Below are 24,426 nucleotides of genomic sequence, written 5' to 3' on the forward strand. Positions count from 1 at the left end.
TCGAGGGAATTGTAGTTTGTGCTGGAAATTGTAGCTCTGTGAGGGGGTAAACTTCAGTTCCTAGTATTCCTTGGGGAAAGCCACATGCTTTAAATGTATGGTGTGGATGCGAACTTTATCTACACGCCATGAAAAGCTTCACCAATGCAATTTCCACCAGTCATGCTGCCTTTTATTTTAGTTAATACTATGGAGGGAGGAAAACAGCAATCACACACTCTGCAGTGCCTGATTTCCAGAGCAAAAGAATTTAAGATTGTCTGGAAGTTATACAATCTGACCTGACAGGCTTTGCTGTAACCCCAGATGGGATTTAGTTACACATGTAGGAGGAAAGACGCCCTGGCGCATGCTCAGAGAGCCTCTCTGCTTTGCAGATTTCAGAGCTGAGCATTTGCGTGGAATGTGGGTTGACAGGAGTAAGCTCTGGTGGATCCTGGCTCCAATCAAGATCCACTATTCCATGCAGATGTGGGTGGTGACAAGAGGCCAAGCCTGAGCTGGGAAAAAACTGATTTAAATTATTAGGTTGCTTAATCCTTAAACAAATTTTGGCAATGAAGCAACAGAAGATTACCCCCTCCACCTCTGTACAAAGCCACTTAATCATGCTGGAAATTAAAAAGGAATAATGAGTCAGACTATTGGGCTGAGGTCAAGTTTCAAAAGAGCATTATGTGCTAGTAACAATTAATGTGCCACCTCCATTCACAAGAAACATAAAGCCCTGCTGGATCAGACCAAACGCCCATCTAGCACAACCTCCTGTTCCCGCAGTGGCCTACCAGATGCCTGTGGGAAACCCACAAACTGGTTATATAATGCACTCGCCCCATTTGTGACTCGTAGCAACGGTTATTCAGACACAGCCCTATCCTCAGTAAATCTGTCTAATCCTAAAGCTGTCACCACTAGAATAACTAGGGCCATTTTGTTTGCCTATTAATGTGCATGGGGTTTGGAGATCTTCACAAAAGGGTAGAGATGAACAAGTCCCTTCACTGCAGGGATGGGGAACCCAGGAGGCCTCCAGAAGGTGTTGGACTCCACCTCCATTAGCCCCCAGCCAGGACAGCCAACGCTCAAGGGCGACAGGAACTGTAGGTTGACAACGTCTACAAGGTCCCAGGTTCCCCAACCCTCGTATGATCAGTGCTGGTTTCCAGGCATAGTTAAGAAAAAACCAGCTAGAACTATGGAAGAGATTCATCTCAAATTACCAGCTTAGGCTGTGCCACCTTCTTCCCATGCACGGTGTCACAACAAGTTAAATTCATTTCATCTGGTGTGGTAATGTCTTTGTTCATTCGATTCTGTGGTTTTATGTCAATAATGTTTTGTACACTAGTGGGTTACAATAGCGCAAGATATGCCCTGATCCTGTGTTCCCTGTCCAATATGCAGGGAAAGATGGAGCTCAAGTCCCTGAAATGTCATCTCCCTCCCCTTCTCTAGTTCTTTGTCTGCATCATTTATAAACAACTCACTGTTATTTAACTTTTGGCACAGATCTGTGTCACATAGCTCCTCCTATGTGTGAGTTCTGTTGCTTCTGGCACAAAAGAAGATAGTTGTACGCTTGCAGAAATACAGCCCCACCTAAAAACTGCTTTTCAGCTTGTCTTTTGAGGGAAAACTGTTAGCCAAGGAAAGTGCAGGAGATATTTGCAGGTACCGAAGAAGGTACCAAGTCATGAGTTAATGATGTTCTCATTTGGGTTAAATAATAGAGGGACATAACTGGGACAGGGTCAGAGTGTCAGGTCTAAAAGTGAATGTGCACAAAGTAATTTCAAGGGGTGGGTGTTGGGAAGAGATGTACAGCTATATAAACTGAAGTATTTATTTAATTAATAGGACATGGCACAGGTTTCCAGCCTGTGCAGACAAGCCTTTTGTAGTATTGGCATACAAATGGATAAACTTCTGTTGTACCATGAACCCTTTGGGCTCAGAAGATTATGAAGAACGATTCTACGTTTAAATCTGTTTAAACTTTTATTGGATATATTAAAAATTCATCTCCTGGACACTTACTAAACCTGTTGCTTCGGGCATTCAGCTGAAACTCGGCTATTATAGTACAGGCCTGGGGAGCGTCTTGTAAAAGTTTTAATTATCACATTAAATAAAACATCAGCTGTCTCTTTATGGGGTACATCAGTTCATGCAGCCTTTCTCTTGGGTTTTAATAGCTTCATAAAAGTAGCCATTAATAGAGCGCTAGATTCTTTGTATGATTCTTTAGAGTGGGTTGGAGATGCGCGGCTGCCTTTACTAAGTAGGGAAAAAAACTATGCTTGGTAGGGAGTATCTGAGCATCACCAGTTATTTCACTGCTCCTGCCTGAGTAGACAGAACTCACAGGGTGATGTTGCTGGTACAGGGTTTCAGTGGCAAATTCCACCCCAACCTACACCTCTATGTATACACTTTGTATACATATGAGTTTGTCAGTGTGGTGGAGAATGCCGTTTTCAGCTAATAGATTACACCAGGGGTGGGGAACCTGTGGCCCTCCAGTTGTTGCCGGACTACAATTCCCATCATCCCTGGCCATAAGCATTGTTAGCTGGGACTGATGGGAATCATAGTCCACTCTTAAGCTCAAATTGGAATGGGCCTGAGTCTATGAAACTCTGAAACAAAGGTCATCCTGTTTTCTTCTTAGGCAGGACACAGTTTCCCTGCCAAAGTTACCAAACACTGTAATACAGATCACATTTATTGTACTTGAGATATGAAGACCCTAGAAAACTTGGTGCCCAATGCTGAGTGAATTTATGGTTGCTGGGGAAGACATCTTTAAAGCAACAAAACATGCTAATATGTCACTACTTAGGTGTCATGTTCTTCCCTTCCTTAGCTACAATACATTTGCAGAATCCCACTCATCCCTTCCAGGTTCATGTGTATAACATAATGCATGTATATAGCACTCAAAAGAAAGCAGTGCTCCCCTTTTCTGACAGGTTTTTTCTTAATTAGGCTATAACAGATAACTACTGCAGTAAGAGGAAAAAAGACCCATTGAAGCCAATGGTATTTGTTCTGAGTAAACCTCCATAGGATTTTGCTCATTAGAATGTTAATTACAACTAGGATGGAGGGAAATTTGTGGTTTGTTTCTCATTTTACTGCAAACCTGCCTAATTTGTACTTTTTAAAAAACCAAAAACCAAAATGCATCTATCCTTTGAAATTTTCACTTCTCTGAATTTTGTAATGCAGGTTTCCAAACAAAATGTGTGTACAAAATGCTTATATTCAGGGAAAGTAGGGTTTAAATGCACACAATAGTGAAAAATTACCAACGATATCATGGAAATTTGCTTGCAAATATGTGTGTATTGGGAGAAATATGCCATGAAGTACTGACAGATATTTGTGAATTTCTGCAAATTGATGAAGAAATGTGGGAAACTGAACTTTGGAAAAATGAGGCAGCAGCTACATTTCATCATGCTTCCAGATTGGAACACCTGAAGCAGCATTAGGTACTGAACATTAATTGTATTATATTTTAATTTAATTGCTATGAGATGCTTTGTGTGGATGGATTCAGAGGTGAACAGAAAAGGGGGCACTCAGCTTCCCCTTGCCATTGAAGCTCCCTTTCATTTGGCAAACGCTCTGCTGGATCCAAGTCTCTTCCACTGTGCACCTTGGGATCCAATCCTCAGTAACTCAATAACAGAAATATATATAAACCAGCTTATATAACAATGCCGAACCAGATAGCATATTTTCTGTATACCATCATGTAAAATGCAAAACATCAACTAACACCAACATTTTCTGCTGCCCATGGCATACAAGAGAGCTTTCCATTTATGCTCTCCATATAAGATTTCTAACTTGCTGCAAAAACAAGAAGGGTCAGTGCTGAAGGAAAGAATTTGTTGAGGTGAGTGAGTGTACCTGCATTGCAAAAAGCTTTTTGCATCTTGGAGAGCCTCAAAAGAAGGTATATGTCAGTAATGTGGCACATGGACACATAGTATTTGAGTGCAACCCTCCGTAAATAAACAATAGATCTAGATATCAACAAATCTATATGGCAGTATCAAATTATATATGTGTGTGGTGTGTGTTTCCATATGTATATTCATACACACCTTTTATTCTTGCCAACAAAGAGTAGAAACAAAGTGTGATCTGGTTGTTGTATCAGAGCATGGTTTTCCTGTGTTAAAACATATCTTTACCTCTGCTACTGGCTTAGAAATGCCAAAGAAATATACATGTTTTTAAAGGGCGCTGTGCCCTAGGGAGTACCGCTAGTTTAGGTAACACATGAAAAGTATTTATGAGTCTTTTTTATGAGGTGGTCAAAGCAAAGACCATCTAGTATGTAACATAAGACTGGCTAAAGAAGAAAGGTTTTTCAAAACCACATTGGAGAGTTAAGCATGAATGGAATTTTATTTCAATCTCTATTTAAATTAATGATGTTTTCAGATGGGGACTTGAATGATAACACAGATCAAGGTAATCATTCCAAAGGCACAATGCACAGGTCTACTATTGAAACAGGAGTCCCTAAAACAGGAGAGAAATACATAATGTTTTTAAGTGAGCAAGGTAGTTTTTCAACAGCAAGGGAGTAAAGTTTTTAGCTACTCTGTGTGTTCAAGCTTGACACAGAGACTTCAAGCTTTCCAACAAAGCTATAATTTTTCCAAGTAATTTATATACAGAAAAATTAAAAGTTTTATTGTTTGCTGTCTCAGCACCCCTCTAAAGTAGGGTGCCATTATTCCCATTTTACAGATGGTGACTGAATGATCACAGTGGGTTGTCTCCAACATTAGTCAGAGTAGACCAATTGAAATTAAGGGATATGACTAACATAGGACCATTAATTTTAATGGGCCTCCTTTATTAGTTTGGATGCAACCCAGAAAGTCACCCAGGGCTACACAATAAGTCTGCAGAGAGATGAATTCATATAAATCAATCTGCTCTCTTCCAAATTACTCTTGCTTGAAAGGAATCAAGTATATAGTTAATGCTACTAAAACCTGGTTCCTGTGAACATAAGGGTAGGGTGAAACAACGGCGGAGGGAAAGAAAGATGAAGGCAGTTATACACAGCAGTGACAGCTCTCCTAGAGCCTTTGATGGAAGAGCACAGTTTTTATCGGCACTTTTGGCAGGTGTGGCTACTTATCCTGTAGTTACTTCCTCTGGTCAGAGTCAGGTTGTGATGCCTAACCAAATGCTTCTCTGACATCCCTCAGCTGTTCAAGACCCACTGCAGGCACATGTACCAGGATGATAGTTGTTCAATATCCTTAGTCAGTTGAGGGTCTTTGCACACTTTGCCTCACTGAAGAACCGTGTATCGTATCTACAGGAGTCCCGGAGAAAGCAGGCTGTCATATAATGAGCATGTTTCACATAAAGGTCCATGTTTAAGCCTGAGTTCAAATATTTTCATTTGACGCTACAACATAATTAGACGAAACCATCAAATCAATTGTTGCTTTATTCGGTTTCAGATGTTTTGCAAACTGTTTTACTGGAGAATTGTGTTTCATTTTGTCTTTTCTCCTGTGCAACAGCACAAGTGCTTACCTGAACAAGAAGAATCTTGACTATTAAATGGTTTCACACTATAAAATTCGCCTTTGGTGTTTCAAACACATACCCTCCTACATTTCTCTGATGAAAATAAGGACGTCCCATTCCATAATGATAATTTTACTATTTATACCCCACATATCTCACTGGGTTGCCCCAGCCACTCTGGGCAGCTCCCAACATATATAAAAACATAATAAAACATTAAACATTAAACAAAACTTCCCTATACAGGGTTGCCTTAAGACAGCTTGGGGATCAGATAACTCCATACCCTCCCAACATTTCTCTAATGAAAATAGGGACATGCTAAGGAAAAGCTGGACATCCTGGGATCAAATCAGAAACCGAGACGGCTTCTCTAAATCAGGGATGTCCCTGGAAAATAGGAACGCTTGGAGGGTCTGCAAACATAGCCTCTCACTTTAACCTCTTAATGAGTTCCAATGTTCCAATGTCACAGCACTGGTATTTGATACAATAGGAATTTAATACTTCAATCACACAATAATATATTTTGCTCCATTCTAGATGCAGTTGAATGAAGTACCTGAAACGTATAGGAAAATCTTTAACTCTGGATATTTTCCAAAGCTGCTTAAATACTCTTTCATCTGTCTCAGTATGGAGTCTAAGCTTTAAAACTTGTGTATCTGGCATGATTTTGAGCTCTAAAATTGTCTCTGGTCAGGCTTTTCTTTAACTATACGAGTAATGCTCAAAACATGCTGGCAAAAAAGAGACTATTCAACATGACACACAGCCTTAATTCTTAGACTGTGGCTTTCCATTGCATGCTTGTGGTATTCTTTCTAAAGAGTACAAGGACATGGAATTTGTAAGCCTCCAGCTTCCTGGTGATAATCCTCCTGAGCACATGGTTTTTAAATCCAGATGACAAACTGATTAGTGGTACCTTTATAGAAATGTAAGTTTTATTTGAAATAATGCCTTAACATTGTGTTAACAAGACTTCTTTTTTAAAAGCTCATTGTGTAGCCTAGTAGTCTACTGTGAATGACTGTGCTAGGATGGGACCCAACTTACCAAAGCAGTGACACAAATGTGGCACCATGAGTTGACCCAAAGCACGCTAGCTGTCCAGTGCTGTGAGTCGGTGCTGCTTTGTAGCTATTGAAAACACACGTAAACGTAATAGGCCGTATATGTTGCCTTAGTCAGTGGTCCCCTCTTATATAATACTCAGACTTACTGGTTCACCACGACTGAGAATTCATTACAAATAAGCTTCATGTAGCTGTTACATATAGTACCGGTATGTACATTCTTTATATCCTTGTATGCTTGAAATATACTCAGAGTCGCAAAGTGATTTCATGCTCTTTATTCAGCTCATAGTGGTGAGGAGGAATGAATGAATGTCCCCTCAAAGTATCTGCTTTATATACATTATTTACACAATGGGCTGCACATGATTGGCTAATTCCGGAATTCTACTGTAAGCCAATCAAGTTGTGGATTCACTTCTATCTGGAGCATGATTGGGTGGTTCCTGCCAACCAATCATACTGCTGCATTGTTCTAGGACCAATCAGACTGCTGCATTCTGAATCCTATTGTTCTAGGACCAATCAGACTGCTGCCTTTTGGATCCTATTGTTCTAGGACCAATCAGACTGCTGCAGTTTGGATTCTATTCAACTCAGTACATAACAATGCTACTTTGGAATTTATGTAGCTATCATACTACAAAGTGTCTATGTTTATATAACTATGCACAGCTGATGAAGCCCCTTCAGGCGAAACAGGGGAATATCCAGGAATCCCTGTCTTGGCTGCCTGTGCCAGCATCCATCAGTGCCAGTTTCTTTTTTCTGCCAACCCAATCATCTTTATTGGACACTTAGAAGATTATTTCATGCCACTCTTCTAAGGAATACATCAGACAGAAAAATACAAGAGAGATGAAGAAATTAGAAAACAATGTACTATGGCACTGACTATACAGTGGTACCTCGGGTTAAGTACTTAATTCATTCTGAAGGTCTGTTCTTAACCTGAAACTATTCTTAACCTGAAGCACCACTTTAACTAACAGGGCCTCCTGCTGCCGCCAGAGCACGATTTCTGTTCTCATCCTGAAGCAAAGTTCTTAACTCGAGGTAATATTTTTGGGTTAGCGGAGTCTGTAACCTGAAGCGTATGTAACCTGAAGCATATGTAACCCGAGGTACCACTGTATAGGACTTGTATTTTGTACATACTGGACTTGGTGGTCAACCGAAAAGTTACATTTTTATTATATTATGTCACAAGTTTGATTGTGACATTATGAGAAGTGGTATCTCATTTTTGAGAAGTAGTTCTAGTAAATAACTTTGCAGTTGTTACTATACTGCCTATTATGTTTACGTGTGTTTTCAATTGGATTTGTGTAATATAGGCATTCTGGTGGGTTATGGCTTTGTAGCTATTGCCAACAGCAGCATAGCACCATGGTGCAATACCAAGTGAAAGGAAAACAGATATTGGGGACCATAAGTGCTCCAGAGTGGAAGTGGCACATCTTGGCATTCATTGTAAAGGCATTTTGGTCAACATGGAAATAAAAACTATTATTATTAATATTATTATTTCTTAATCCCCCTTCCTCTAACCTTTGTTGAGTTGCATTCACTGCTGGGTTTGCACCACATGTGCCTCTAACCTGTTTCATAGTTTGAACTCCTCAATGTACCAAGAACTTGCACCAGATCGGAGAGCGGGGGTAGATGAGCCCTCCTCATCTTGACATAACACAACAAGACTAAGGCATCAACAGGTGTGCCAGCCAAATCATTGGAAGCTCCCCAAGAGCAGTCAGGAATACCTCCTGAGCTGGACCATATTAATAGGTCCCCCATCCCACTGGCAGGGGAGAGAGAGGGATCAGCCACAGCCAATCCAAGCCTCACCAGGGAATTGGCCATGGCAATGGTATGATAACCATCTTCCCCAAAACTGGATGCTTCCCAACCCAATACGTTGTGAAGACCAGATCAATGACAGTGAAGTTCATCCTCAATTCCAGGAGGTTGGTACCAGTGTGGGTTGATCCACTGGGGTTAATGGGGCACAGGCCTCATGCTGAAAACTTCAAGCAATTTAGTAATAATAGTAATAATAATTTTATTATTTATACCCCTCCCATCTGGTTGGGTTGTCAGATTTAAAAAATCCCCTCCTCAAAAAATTCCCTCCTCAAAATCTCAAAGCCACACACTCTTTCCTGTCCCCTACATATTTTATATTGGACCTCATGGAGGTATTTCTTCCATTTTCCTGTTCTCTACATCACTCAGCAACAAGGCCTCTCCCATGAGTTGCTATGGAGAAAAACCATATGACTTATTGGACTGGTTGAAATTCAGCCCTACTAGAAAGGCTCCCACTCCATCTGTTGTTAGGAGGCCTATCCCATAGAGCCACTGTAGCATATATGGGAGGACTAATTGAAGAAGGTAGCCTTAGACTATGAGAATCCTACATGGCAATTTATTACCCTTTACTATTTTGGTCACAACCATTACCTATTATGCCTAAAGCAGAAGAGATGGAGTATATAAGCATATCTGTCTCCTGTTCAATTTCCAAAAACTGTCATAAATGACCAATCCCTGGTTGTATGCATAAACCATTAATTTGATGTATGCATGCTTCTTATGAGAATGTTTTATTTGCTTCTTTGAATTTCATGGTGCTGTGTACTGAAAATATTTTATGGGCTAAAATAAAATATTTATCTCATTTTGAGACACCTGAGCCAAATCACATCACTTTTAATTTCCTGTTCTATACACACATACCTCTATCCTGGTCAAACTGCCCTGACATGAGCAAAGTATTTGCTCTGAATCAGTGTGACATTTATACTTAACGCTTGCAGCTAACAAAAATATACAGATGGTTGGAATATGCAGATCATGCCTGGACTGGATGCTAAAAAGTTGGGACCAGAGATATGCAGAGCTGGCAGGATTTGAAAGGTAACAAAGAGGTAGTAATGTGTATACAAGGGAAGGGTCAAGAAAACAATGAGGGGATATTCAAGCTCGATGGTGAGGGGCATTAGAAAAATAGGTTAAACATCATGCCTTTGGATCTTAAGGGAACTTCTTACACCTAGGCACTTTGTGTAAGCACAAATACGTTTTGTGTGGGTATATCTCACAGTATAGGCATCAGCTAAAAAAACCCCCTGCAAACGTCCTGTGGGGTCACTAGTCAATTTTTGCAAGGACAGGGAATGGAAAATTCTAGCATAAGGGGAGGAGGGTGATAAAAAAGGGGGGGGTGAGAAGGTAAGCGAATGTGAACACCTGACACAATTAGGTCCAGTTGTGTCAACTGAAGGTGCAGCTTCAAAGAAGAACTCGCTGGACAACAGAGAGCAGGATGATCTGCCTGTTCCACTGATGGAAGTCTTGCCTTGGGCTGATGTCATGCTATCTCCTGTTGTGGTTGAAACCTTGCAGGCATTTGTTTTGAATTGGTGTATGTAGTCTTGTAGGCATTTGCATTGCTTTCTGATTTGTGGTCTGGGGTTCCGTTTCTGATTACTTGGTACGTATAACATCGGCTAAACTCTCAAACCAACCTGTCAGTGCTTATATTGTCATTTTGTTTCATATATTCCCAATATGGATCCAGCAATGATCTTTATTCTTTTTAAACAAACAGAAGTGAAACTAGCTTTTTAAAATGAGCAAAAAACCGTGTGTGTGTGTGTGTGTGTGTGTGTGTGTGGCCTTTCAAAATGAACTACTACCAACCCTCCTCCCCACAATTTGGGTTATATACTCTGCTATCAGTACAGAGTTACTACCTGCTTTGAGCATCTGCACTGACTGTTTCCAGGCTCAGTTCAAATGCCATCTTTTTCATTTAAAGTCCTAAATGACTTGGGTCCTGATTATCTCAGGGAACACCTTCTCTCATGAGTCCTGCCGCCCACCACTTAAGTTCTTTTGCTGAGGCCCTGATCAAATCTCCTACTCTAAGGAGACTAGCTTAGCCCTCAACAGGCCCTTTTCTATATGAATATTGTGCAACTTTGCCAAGAGACTCACAGCAAATGCTTGGGTTGGCCTTTGTAACTCCAAGGGAAGTTGAAATAAAACAATTTTGAAGCACACAATTCTTTTGGGGACTGAATTATGAGAACGTATTTTTTCTTTGTTAATATTGTAACCTAAATTTCAGCCAGGGAACTCAAGAGCAGCATATTTTTCCTTACAAGAAAAGCTTATGCCGATAGGGTGTAGCTTAACTTAAAAAATAAGTGGATGTTTGAACTTGAATTTTCTTTCCTACATCCAGGTGCAAATCTCTGGCAACTGTAAGCAGTAGTCTGAACAAATATGTATTAAGGGATGGGAGAAATCAAATACATCCAAGATAAAACTCTTTAATATGTCACAAATCAATTTTATTAATTTAAACACAAAATGAAGGAAGGAAAATTTCTGTACACAGTTGTGGACACAACACACTTTTTGTACAATAAGGCCCAGACAAACTTTTTTTTAGTCAGCATGTTGACTACAAAAAATTGAAACAAAGGGAGGAAAGTTCATCTCTATTTTGCTTAAAGCAAAAAAAGGGGAAAAAACTAATTACAGCCCCTGTCATTAAAAGATTTGTGTATATGTGCTAAACTTTACAGACTGTGAGTAGTCCCTGAATTGGATTGCTCTTGGTACATAAAGTTATTGAAGGCTGGGGGGGGGGCATATTTAAAATCAAACAATTTGAAACAATCCATAACATAATTATAAAGTGTAGCAGCAGTATGCATCTTCGACAAAAATAGGGTGTTTACCTCACAGTTACTATGTTTGCTTGTAGCTGGCTTAAAAGCTGGTTTATGTTGCAAAAAACAACAAGAACTTTAAGAAAGGACTAAAATAACTGCTGCTGAAGTCTAACAAAGACACCAATGAAAAAAAAGTACCAAGGTTTAGGCAAAAAAAAAAGGGGGGGGAGCCATTTAAACACATGCAGCTGTATCAAAGGCCTTCCCTTAACCACATTTACAAGATTAGGGGCAGGTTGCAGGATCAGGTACTCCCTTCTCCCAACCCTCTGATCTGCAAATCTCACATTGCCACCTTAATAGAATCCTGTGCATGTACTCAGAAATAAATCCCACTGGGTTCAATTGGGCTTACTCCCTGGTAAGAGTGTAGGATTGCAGCCCAGTAAACCCAACTGAGGAAACTGGTTACCCCTAACCATAATGACATTGATGCTAATGTATTCCTTTACCCCAGTTACCAGCAGGAGGGAGGAATTCTCTCTGGGGAGGGAAGAGGATGTTAACCATGGTTAAAGAGAATCACACTGATAATATTTAAAGAAAGTGACTAGATTGTTCATGATCTTCATATGTTACAGAAGATGGGAACAGTTCAAATGTAATAGAAGCTAGTTACAAACAGTCTTAACAAAATTGGCAATGACTATTTTTACTATGCCCATTGCCGGCAATGGACCAATAGAAAAATCTGGTTCCTGGTTAAAATTAAGGATGCACCAGACATTTGCCAGTTTCTAATTTCATATTGTGGGCCTAAAGGTAAAAGAATTGTGTGCCAAAATTCTCACACTCAAAGTTTGAAGGTTTTACAAAATCAGTGTTTGCTTATTTTTGAGCTGCATAATAATTTCAATACTTACTGTAAGCCACATTTTTTGGGGGGGGGCGGGGGGTACTCTCACAATAAAGGTAGGGGAGGCTGGGGGCATGAACTGTTTCAACAGCTAATGCAAACCAACACTCACAGCCATGCTATGCCCCATCCACCTGATATTTTACTAGGTTATCACAGTGTTACATCAGTTTGCTTGACAGCTGCTCATTGTGAAACTAGAACTGTCATTACATTCTGCCCGTTTTTCAACAGATCTGTGTAAGGTTTAAAGCATTTTAAATATTCAAGCAAAAATTATTACTTTTTTGAGAAGAAAGGGACTGAGACGGCAATAAGTTTCTTATGAGCCATAGTTAATTTAGTATGTACTCACTAGATCTCAGAAAGACCTCTCCCTTTGCACTTGAAAATAAAGTGGTTGCATTCAGTTTTAGTTTTTCAGTGCATGAACACTTTGTTCCAATTTTTCTATAAGTCAAGATATGTTACATGACATACTTTTAAAAAACCCAGTCCTCTACCTTTTTTGGGGATGGGGAATCAACAGATAAATTATTTACTTCTCCCACATTCAGTGTTTAGCAGTAAAGCCAATTAAACAAAAGAGATCACTTCAAGACTATACCATTTGTACTCAGGTATAATACCTGAGCAAAAAATGACATCAGTTGAAAGTACACATGTGTATTTAAATTGCTGCTTCTTTTGGCAAAACACACTGAAACAGAGCCAGATCAAGCCTTCATCAAACATAGGTATTTTGTCAAGAAAACTGGCAATTTAAACACGTAAACCATTCTAACCTGATGTGAGGCCCATATATTTTGCACTTATAGGCAAGTACAAAATGTAAACAAGAAGCCCATGATGGGCATGGTGCAAGTAGGGGAGGTATGTTTAGATATTATAGATTTGCCAATGAAAAAACCAGAAGAAAGAACAGAAAGAATAAAAAGTGATTCCTTATTGACACTTGACATCCATGCTTTTGGTCTTGACAAATTGATCTAAAAAAAAAAAATCAATTATCTACATATTTATACACAATACTTTCATAAGGCACAGCACAATAGTTTGTGCATACACTGCCTCATATTTCACCAAAAAGCCATTACTACCTTTCAATAGTATTTGCCTAAACAATATGTAAAATGTCATCCATTCATTACAAATTTACACCAAAACATTCTTCCTGTACACGATTGTCTCAGTGATGTACCTATTTGCTTAAATTAGACATACTTTAAACTACTTTGCAATGTGCTAAAATTCAAAATCAATTTGTTATCAGAAGGCAAACACTCATTACAGCCTTTCATTTATCATACATTTCCACATTTAGGTGATGGTGCCAAAACAGAGTCTGTTCATAAATAAGTAAAGATTTACAGAGTACCCTGGATCTGAGAAACTAAAAGAGGGAGAGAGAAAGAGGGGTGGGGGTGGGGGAAAGTAAACCTTTTCAAGAAATGTATGCATGGGATTCTTAAAAAGAAAAGAAAAAGCTCAGTCTTTTGTTGTGCAATCAAGTTTGTTGTATTTAAGAAGGTGTATGTGCGCCACAATGAAGAATCTAGAAACCACAAAGCACTTCCCAGTCTCTTCACAGGTATGAACGTTTCAATGTGGTGAATGTGATAAGGACACACTGTTAAACATTCTCATCATGGCTTGTTTTCATTAGATTCACAGTACTAGAATCAACAGCTGTTTCTGAAGACGAGAGACATGCTCCTCCATTTACTGCTAGGGCAAAGGTTGAGACCAGTTGCAGCTGTACATCAACATGATGAAATCACAAATTTCTGTAGCCCAGCAATGACACAAGTTGCAGGCACACTGTCCATGGGCGCAAGGGAAGTTCTGGGGTTACAAAGTGCTACTATAAGTACTCCAGTTCCAAGGCATGATGAAGGGCCATAAGGTCAGAGTGACTTGTGATCCTCCAGAATGGCATGGCATGCTGTGAAAAATAAAAACACAATGTAAGGACGCAAAACTATATGTTATTTTGCAAGTATAGCTGTGCTTGGCCCATTTCGTATTGGAAAGCAGGCAGATGAAAATGCGAGAATGGCTGCAAAAATGTATCGATTCAACATTAAAAATACTTCATAAGATTCAGAAGCAAAACATTAGGATGTTTATAGAGGCAGGACATATTGAAACAGACCATATAAAGCGGATGCAAAAAACCACAGTGCTTAGCTGCCCTTTCTTTTTTTCTACACAGTGTTTACTACAAATGCAGACCCAAATTCTCTATTAAGAATTCTAGCTGTTGAGCTACAAGTGTACAGCTGGAGCCAGGTGCCCCCTGTGGCCAGAAGGTAAAAGCTGTAGTACAAGACAAGACATAGGGCCAAAGTCGGCAGCATCAGCCCCTCCACACAGGTAGCCTCTTTCTGCTAATACCCAAGGAAAGAATGGGATGACTTAACAGTGTGGTGAGAAATGTACTTATGAGATCATATTGGGAAGAAGTGTGATAAAATATTCCTCGGTTTCAAAGACATACTAAGCTGCATTATGTATTCTTGCTCCATACTAATGTTCTCTGAGACTAATTTGATAGCTGGCAGTGGCTTTGTGGTCAGACATCCTAGTTTTTTCTCTGAAAGAATGCAACAAACATTGGGTAGATTAAATCAGGGCTGTTGATGGTTACTTGGCAAAGGAAACTAAGTTTACTGGGTTGTATCCAATGGTGTCCCTCCACGAATGGAAGATTTTTTAATTCAGTAGAATGAGGAGGAAGCTATTTTCGCTGATTCATCCTCTCACTGCAGTCATTTGCATCACCTGCCAAATTGTCCATAAGGTCCTCCAAGGGAACCGATGGGGACCATGATGGGGCTACATGGGAGGAGGGAATGAATATGCAAAAGTCACCTTCCTTCCTTCCCTCCCTGTTCCACTCAGAAATTCTACACTGGATTAAAGAGGTTTTTGTCAACAGAGACATACAACCTAGTTTGTTTTGGTGCACCTACATATGATATGGTGTTTAAAGACCTACAGAAGGGGAGCTTTACAAAACACAACATATTAATAGCCAACATAGCGCCGTCCAGATGTTTTCAGACTCCAACTCCCATCATCCCTGACCATTGGCTTTGCTGGCTGGAGATGTTGGGATTTGGACCCCAGCAACTTCTGGTGGCTCCCATGTTGGCTACCCAACATAAAAAAGTAATAGCAGGAATCCAAACAGCACTGCAAAAGCATGAAGTGCTGCGACTCATGGGTGTGGTGCATTAGTAGCACAATGCCAGTTTTCATTTCAAATTGCACTCCTTTGCATCATGCTGGAATTCCATTTCAGAGGGTTCTCCTAACCACCAAGAACAGATTTTCAGAGGTTAAGATAGGTATGCAGTAGAAAGGTGGACTGGAAAGACCCCACTGTTCATATGGAAATCCATAAGCTGTCCTTGAAACCCAGGTTAAAGGCTGCATTCCTAACCATGTCTACTTGGAAGTAAGTCCTATGAAATTCAATAGTGCTTATCCCTGTTAAGTGTGGTTATGACTTCAGAGGTTTCCTAAGTATATAATTCTTCCTGTTTCATAATTGATATTTCTTCAGCACAGCAATCCTTTAAAATCTGTACTAAAATACATAGCTGAACAGCCTCATTAAAGAAGCAAATCTGAACTGCTTTTTCTTAGAAGGAAAGAAAGAAAGCTAGTTTCTTAAACTGGAAACCTACGGAGATAGAGAAAATCTTTTCTTTGTCCACAAGACACATATCCCAAAATGATGCAGCATTTGGTGACAACACATTTAATAGTGTATTGTTTGCTGCCAAAACATGCTTGTTTAAAACTTTCTGGCAAGTGAATTAAACAGGTTATTAAAGCAAAGAATCAAAATGTATCACTGTGTTGCCCAAATCATTTTCTGGCTAACCTTCTCCCAGTGATTCGTATTATACTAGCATTGTTCATGTTGACATTGTAACAAATTTCCCAAATGAAATATCTTAAAGATGAATGTTTACGTTTCATTCTACTAGTTAAATAAAAGGAAAATTTGAATCTGGACTTACAAGTGTGTTTGCAAGACACCTGAATAAACCAAAGATATGAACAACTGGGGTGGGGGAAGGGAAATACACAAATATCATTCACAAGGGGTGAAAATGTGATTGGGAAACCATACTACCCTAAAGCTATAAAAGCAGGACTTTTGATGTCAGTGAAATATTTTATACAAATAATAAGAAAAGATAGCCATAACCTTTCAGAGAGAAAACATTCAAGCTATCCCATGGGAAAATATTTGACATTTAAAATGTAAAGGAAGTGAAGTATGTTTTGGATTCTATTATTTTAGATGTGCACAGTTCATTTTAGAGTATGCAACAAATAGCTGAATCCTTTTTTTAAATCTTAAGCTGCTATAATATGAGAGCCTGGCTTGCATGCCACATTGCGGCAAACCATGACTTAAGTGCAAGCGCGTGTGCTCCTGGAGAGAAAGCTGTGGCAACTTTGCTTCTCCGTGGTCATTTTGCTGCTGTGTTGCACCAAGCAAAACCGTGGCTTGGCTTAGGGTGTCATCCACACCTAAGTTTATGGGTTGGCTTTCTCCAGACTAGCCACAATCTGTAAACCAAGAATGAATCTTTATTACAGCATGTAGTTAGAGTTAAATCACAAGCCTGTGTTTGGATGACACACTAAGCAAGGTTATGGCATGGCTCAGCAGGGTTTAGCAGCAAAGCAATTGGGGAGGGGTGAAGCAGGCTTAATCTTATTGCATGTTCATGCTAAGGCATGGTTTGGCTTGTGAGCAAGACCAGAGAAAGAGGCAATCTATATGGCATAAATGGGGCAAACCCTGATTTTATCTACTAGGCATTCCTGCAGCTCTTGTATCAATAGTAGGAAGTCGGAGTTTGTCTAAGAGAGATATGGAGATTTCTGGCAAAGAAAGGAATGGACTGGTTAGGGCTGAGTTTCCTCCTCCCAACGCCTTTTTGCTGTCCTTTGGCTCACCCAGGGCTTGGGCTCAAGCTACTCTACTTGGGAACCTAGGTTGTGGTCAGAAAGGGAAAGATGAAGCAGCCCAGCATAAGCCCTGAGTGACAGCAGGAGGGGGGAAATTGCCCAAGTTAATCCACTTCATTCTCCAGCCATATTTGTCAGTACTCCAAGGCTGGCTCCTGTTTAAGAGTCTAAGGACAAAACAAGGCTTTGCTGGGTACATCTAGTCAACAACTGCAGCTAGCCAGATGCCTCTGGGAAGTTTGAAATCAGGGCATGAAGGTAACAGCTGTTGCAGTATCTTCTGTCCCACCTACCTGCAATTGAGAGACACAGCATGCTTGGACAGCATCCATTTAGCTATCATGTCAATCCACAGCTATGATTTTTGTCTAGCTGATTTAGAAGTTGCCTTATGGTCTAGCTACACATCGCACAGAAACACATGTAACAAAACTGTGATATCAAGAAGGGGTGATTTTTCAGCAGAGAAGCAGCAGTGGGGTGCATTTGAGTTTGGGTGCTTTACCCCTGTCTCTCACCTGCCACTTTGTTAATGCAACCTCTCTTGTAGAAAGCACAGTCTGTGCTGATTTCAAACCAGCGCATGTCAGTACCTTGTGTATGAACATTAGCTGAATTCATTACAGTGTTGCTTTCAGAAAACAAATGTAAAATCAACATATTCTAGTGTGGAAAAACCACAAAAGTGGTCTCAGCTGTGCCCCAACACATCTCTGTTTCAAGTCCTAAGCAAAAACTCGGAGCGAACCAACAGACAACAATGTAACAACAGCCACAGAACGTGGCATAAACTTACTGATTCACTGATTGTTAGTAGTTTACACAGTGATCCTCTTTTCTTACTGTTCTACATAGAACAAAGCTCAATACTTTTTGCACACTTTGCTATTTGAAAAGTAAACATGCTCCAAGTTGTCCCATATCCCCCCTGTGGCAATTACTAATTTTATATTACTGCAAACTCATAAAAAGAACCTGAGCCCAAATGTATTTGAATCTGTTTGCAAATGAAGAAGCTGAAGACTGCAATTTGGGAATGGTTTAGGTTAATGACCAAATATTCCAGTAAACATCTACTGCTAGGTTCTATATGTAATTTTAATAGCATTTATGTGTAGGGATTTCCTAGCACAACAATCTCTCTCCTAGGAGGCAAATACAAAGACAGTGAACTCTATGCATCGTATCCCGAACTCCTCATAATCCCACCTGCATCAGCTGTTCTATGAACTAGTCCAGATACGTTTTCCCCATTTTATATTACTGCTTAGTCTGAATATTTTAATTGTCTTATAAAATGAGTCTGCAGGAAATAACAGCTTATGGAAAGGTGACAATGCCATGACTTATTCACTACAAGTGAAATATAAGAGTGTGTTGCATCCTGAGTGAAACATATTTCTTTTAATCAATCAAAAGGGATGCCTTAAAAATGGTGCATTTGAAAGGATGCACATTCTCTTTTTCTGACAGGTTTGGTTTAAGATTGCAAAAAAACGGGCTCTCTGTTATGTACATCTAGTTTTTTCAACACACTACAACATGTATAATAATTTTTGTTATACATGGTAATATATGAAAAAAAACATCAGTTCCTCAAGCAACTGATTTTATAGTTTTGTCCACCTAAAAGTTGCTTGGTCCAGCCCATATTTTACCAGCTTCCTTGCAAAAATACTTTGTCAAAAGCCTTACTGAAATCAAGACACACTACATCCACAGCATTCCCCCGATAGATGTACACATCCTTTACATATAATGCTCCTCCTCCACCCTTCCCATTTGTTCTATTCCTATGAACAGGTTATACCTCTCAATTTCTACATTCTAGTCATGAGCCTTATCCCACCCTGTTTCAGTAACACATATTAGTAATGCCTATTATTTACCACCCTGTATTACCTCAAATTTGTATTGCTTGTTTCCCATGCTCTGTGCATTAGTACAGAGACAACTGAAACCACAAGTCATTCCCTCTAGCAGCTTCCTTCTTGTAGTTTTCTGCCCTTTAGCTTGTTTCTGTAGAACCACATCAGTTTCCAGTCCATCAATGCTGCTATTATCCCTAGTGCCAGTTGTTCCCCTGTTGTCTGTAACATCTGTACGTTTTTAGATGGTAAACTGTTTTCTGACACCATCTTAATAAACTGCACAGACAAGCCACTGTCATCAGAAACAGATCTGGAATAGAGTATTTGATTGGTTGGCCAGGCAGCAACTCACACAGGGAAAATGTGTTTTCTGGTGTTACACATTAAACTCTCTAAATAATTTTTTTTAAAAAAAATGTACAATGGCATTTGTCAGTCTTATATACTGACAATTTTGAATGCTTGAGAATAACTGTGTGTCACACCATCACCACTTTTCCAGTTCACTTACTCCCTCACGAAGGAATACCTAAAGGTGAACTGAGTGTTTTCAGCATCAAATCTGAGCTGGCATTAGGCAATGGTTGATGAGACATAGCCAGCGAAGGAACTAGACATAGCCAGTGGAGGAGGAGCTGGCTTTTGGGAGATAGCTGCTTCGTTTACTTGACTGACAGCTGGTGGTTGGGATGGGAAACTGGTTTGACCACTTGAACCAAGGAACAACTGGGACTGTGTGAAATTAGTTTGCATAGTATGGAAAAGCAGCTCACTTCAAAAGTCAATTTCTCTTTTTTATTTTAGTTTCGGCTATTTAACTATTCTGAAAGCTCGGTCTACGTTAGAAAGGAAGCATGAAGTTCTTTGGTTATATAACTGCAGTGGTGTGCCATAGATGTGTTAAAAAGGGTGCAGCACTGGCTCCAGCTCGCCTCTCCCTGCAACTCTGTGCCAGCTTAGGTCAACAAAACAGAGAAAGTGCATTTGCTGTGGTGGGCAGAGAGCCAGCACAGTTTGTTCTCTCCCCAAAAGAACAGGAAAAATTGGAGGAAAATCTCCCTGCTGGCAGATATGGGACTAACAGAACCACAGGGTGTCCTTTATTATTCTGGGCTTGGGGCAAAGCCACAATTGAGACCTTTAAGTTAAAGGCATATAAATATAGCCACGGGGAGCTTGAAAAGTAGTATTTTTGAGGTGAGATAAGAATCTGAATGGATGTAGACACAGGAAGATGTTTTTCTTAGGCACAAATACATATAGTTACAAAATTCCTTGTTAATATAATCCCATTGAATTCACTGTTGCTTTGCCAGGAGAAAATCTAGATGCTTCCTTCTGTCCTAAACTGGAAATTCCTTCCGGCAACAAAGAACACATGAAAGGAATGCCTCCGGAGGATGTTTTGTACTATCTGTCCATTCCACAAATGTAAAAGTTTTGTGAAGGAAACTTCCAGAAACTGCTTATTTAGATTAGGCACTGATATAAGTGCACAGTTCTTTTGGCAAAGGACATTTTAATCACCAGCACATGGAATTCAGTACTATTCATAAAAAATAAGGGTGGGGGACCTCTGGATGCTACTGAACTTCCATTGTCCCTAACAATTGGCCATGCTGGCTTGCACTGGTGTGAGTCAGAGTCTACCAACATTTGGAAAACCAAAACTTCCCCACCCCTGATACAGGATATAAAAATGAATCAAAATGTAGATATTTCTCTTACTTTTAGATATTAGTTTAAAAATGTAATTCATTTAGGCAAGAAGGCTTAATAAATGTAAGTCATTTATATGGCCCAAATGCACATGGTGTTCAGATAACACTCCCCTCCTTTCCCTGAAATTTTCTTATCTGTTAATCTTCAGGATTTATTTGATCTTTCACACAATGTAAAAGGCACTACTGGAAATCCAGAGGAATCTAAGCACTCATTTCCATGTTAATTGCTTCCAGGAAAAAAACAGATTGCAATCCTGCTAACCCAGAAAATCATGAGAGTTTTGTACAGTAATTTCCCCATGATTTTCATGGATCACAGCACCACTGCTCATGTGATGAAATTTAGGGCGGTATTCCAGAATACAGTTCTTACCTAGTTTCCATGGGTGAACTGAAGCTCACATGCTAAAAAAGGGTGGCAAAATGTCTATAACATCAGCTGTTGTGTCACATCATGCCCATTGGTATGAATGAAACATGGGGGCATATCAACCTAAAAACCACAGTTCTGTATAACACAGGAAAACTAATAAAATCCATGAGCATGAAATCCAGAGCTACAGCCACCGCAACAGATGACTGCCCAGTCTCTACATGATTACCTCCAGCAGCAAAGATTGTGTATTAATGAGATGCTTAGAACCTGCAATTCAAAGGAACATTGCTGTAGAAATGTAAACCTTGACTTATTACCTTCTTTGATCCTTGTTCTTCTTCCACACCATCTCCTATAACAACATATACTACTTTTCTTCCAAATCTTTGAATTATGCGCTCAAAACAGCTTTCTTTTCCTAAAAACAAAAAAGCATAAACCACCAGAGGTGGTGTAACCGAAACCATGTTGCATTTTACTTTAAGAAACTAACTAGTGCAGCTAAAAACATTTTATATTATACCAATAACCCTATCCTGGCATTAGCTTATTTTTTTTGCATGAATGGTCACTGAAAATATCACAAGGCTCTGATGTAGCCTACACTTCAACTTATTTCCCTTCCCTGCCTTCTTACTTTTCTGGTATTTTAAGCCAATGCTGGTCAAATCCACCAATTCACCATGGATATTCACTAAGGTCCCTATTTCTCACGTTGACAATTTCTTTCAGGGAAGGGACTCAGTGGCATGACAAGTCTACTATTTCTGCATACGCTATCAAAGTTACTGGTGTGCACCCATGTAAATATTCAGAATTATTGAATTAAAAAAACCCAGAGCTCATGGTTTTGAGAAGAGAACTTGTGTATGTATGTGAATATGAAATGGCTAGTATAGGTGCACCCAGGGGCAAAATGAAGTGAAATGAAACAGCAGAGCATGAGAATCTTATTCTGAGGGTCATGAGTTCAAGCCCCACTTTGGGCAAAAAGATCCTTACATTGCAGGGTGTTAAACTAGATGACTCTCATGGTCCCTTCCAACTCTTCAATTCTATGACTCTATGAATGGAATAAGGAAGGGTAATTGCACACATAGCTTTGAAGATAATTAGTTGGAACCAGAGTGCTCCTTCATCAAACAGAAAGGCTCCTTCTATTCACAGAAAGGACTGAGATCTAGTGAAAGCTATCTCTGAAGGAAGGGATGTGAAGGCAGTTTTTGCCAATTCCCACTGGACCCTCTGTACCACCTCTCATGCTGATCTAGAGGAACTCCCAACCTTACAAAACAGTTTTTCAGGAGACACATGACACTACAGGGGAAGGAGAACTTGGTGATAAATCACCTCACCCCCTTCCTTCAGCAGGAGCATCCTGTGAGCAGAACTCATTCATAGGAACTCTGGATCCAAGCTTATGTTTCTAGGTAGAGACTGAGCAGTGACTGGATATAAGTGCATCTCTGTCAACCTAACTTTCTTCACAGGATTGTTGTAGAGAAAGTTCAGTGGCAGAGCATCTGCTTTGCATGCAGAAGGTTTCAGGTTCAATCCCTGGCACCTCCAAGAAGGGCTCATAATGTCCCCTGTCTGAAACCCCTGCCAGTGCCTGCCAGTCAGTGTAGACAATACTGAGCTCTTAGAGAGACCAATAGACTCAGCATAAGGCGGCTTCCTGCGTTCCTAAAATCAGAAAGGTGAAGAACTTTGTACACAAAAAAACACTATAAAAATGAATAATATTTTAAGGACATCGCCCAGAATGATGATATCTCTGTCTATACACAATGATTAGTATCAAAAGAACTACATGATATTTCAGAATTATGTTCCTTTAATAGTAGCTCCCAAAGCCACAGGGGAAAGTTCCATTTTTTAAAGGAGGATTCACAGGGCAGTTTCTGGTATGGCAAATCAGCTTTCAAAGGGGGGGGGGGAATCAACAATCTCAGTGGGTGTAAACAAGTTCTTGGGCACTCCTAAGGTAGCTCTTTGGATACTGGCCTATATATAAAAATAGCTCATGAGAAGCAGTTCCAGAGTCTCCTTTTGACTTAGTATTTTAGTGGAATAATGTACTGTACAGTTAAATAAACAAGTAGAATGTGGAATTGTTTATAAGGTTCTCCTTAAGCATTGAACTATGAGCAGAGATAGATTAGAAGCACACATCACAAAATGAGTGGCAGATGGATTAATAGGGCAGACTTAATGAGATTTTCAAAATTAACTTAATCAATGTTTCTTGTTATTAAGACTTAGTTTAATAATCAGAGCCCCAGGAAATTCTGAAAGATGCACAAGTCTGTTGCATGTGTAAACAAAGCATGTGTTTCTGTATTAGTAAAGAGACACTTCTATCTCAATCATTGTGCCATCTCATTTGAAATTATAGCTTCAAGCAAATAGGCTTTGTTTGTTGTAAAAATAACTCACCTATTTTAGTTGCACTGTAAATATTTTCTATTGGAAATACTACACCTAAGCCATATAGCAAGACTTTTGCAAGAGCTGGAATAAGCTGAGTAGTCGTCACTAGAATATTCACACAATTTGTCCTAGAAGAAAGGGAAAGTATCTTTCATAAACCAAACAAAGACTGCCATTTTACAAGCATATTACTATCCTCGTTTAAAACCGGGAAAGGGAAAGGTAGGAGAGACAGACTGAACCATAGTTAGAAAACGTCCACAGGCAGAGGAACAGCATTTATATAGTACACCTGTTGTTGTTGAAGCTGTTGCTCTTCTGATGAAGCATGTCAGTGCTGGGACGCTGCACTGGCAGAGCAGCATAGACAGGTGCTGCTATATTAACAAGACTAAGGGCACAATCCTACACTGAAAATCTGCTGGCTAAAGGATTCAGTGGAAGCTGTGCTATGCCAGCAGAAATCCAGATCCTCCTCCACCATATGTACCACCTCTACCTGCAGGACATTTCCACTGGCAAAGATATGCCAAGGAATGGTTTGTGAAATCACACTTATATAGAGTCAGAGGTGCAATTTTGTTGTCTTTTTGCCTGGGGCAAGCAGTAATTGTTCCCAAGTTAGCAGCCAAATAACAAACTGCCCCTTTCATCCCTATCTGCCTGTCTGCTCTCTCCCTTGCTGCAGACACTCCTGCTACGCCACGAGTGGGGAATCTTTGGCCTAAATGTTGCTGAACTATGTCTTGCATCAGCTTCAACCTACA

The 24,426-nt window shown here is 39.8% G+C and overlaps 1 protein-coding gene across 22 annotated transcripts in view; it reads right to left on the reverse strand.

Moving 5' to 3' along the window:
* Window positions 1–10,992: 10,992 nt before the first annotated feature.
* EYA1 (EYA transcriptional coactivator and phosphatase 1) overlaps window positions 10,993–24,426 on the reverse strand; it is an 83,283-nt gene continuing 69,849 nt past the window's right edge. For all 22 annotated transcript variants that reach the window (XM_083623311.1, XM_083623309.1, XM_083623312.1 and 19 more), the window contains 3 exons: window positions 23,666–23,787; window positions 21,544–21,644; window positions 10,993–14,202 (listed from right to left, as the gene is read on the reverse strand). In XM_083623311.1, coding sequence (XP_083479437.1) covers window positions 14,122–14,202; window positions 21,544–21,644; window positions 23,666–23,787 — 304 coding nt within the window. In that variant the 3' untranslated portion in view covers window positions 10,993–14,121. The remainder of the gene's footprint in view (window positions 14,203–21,543; window positions 21,645–23,665; window positions 23,788–24,426) is intronic.

The sequence above is a fragment of the Podarcis filfolensis genome (assembly GCF_964270895.1).
Source record: "Podarcis filfolensis genome assembly, chromosome: 7".
NCBI lineage: Eukaryota > Metazoa > Chordata > Lepidosauria > Squamata > Lacertidae > Podarcis > Podarcis filfolensis.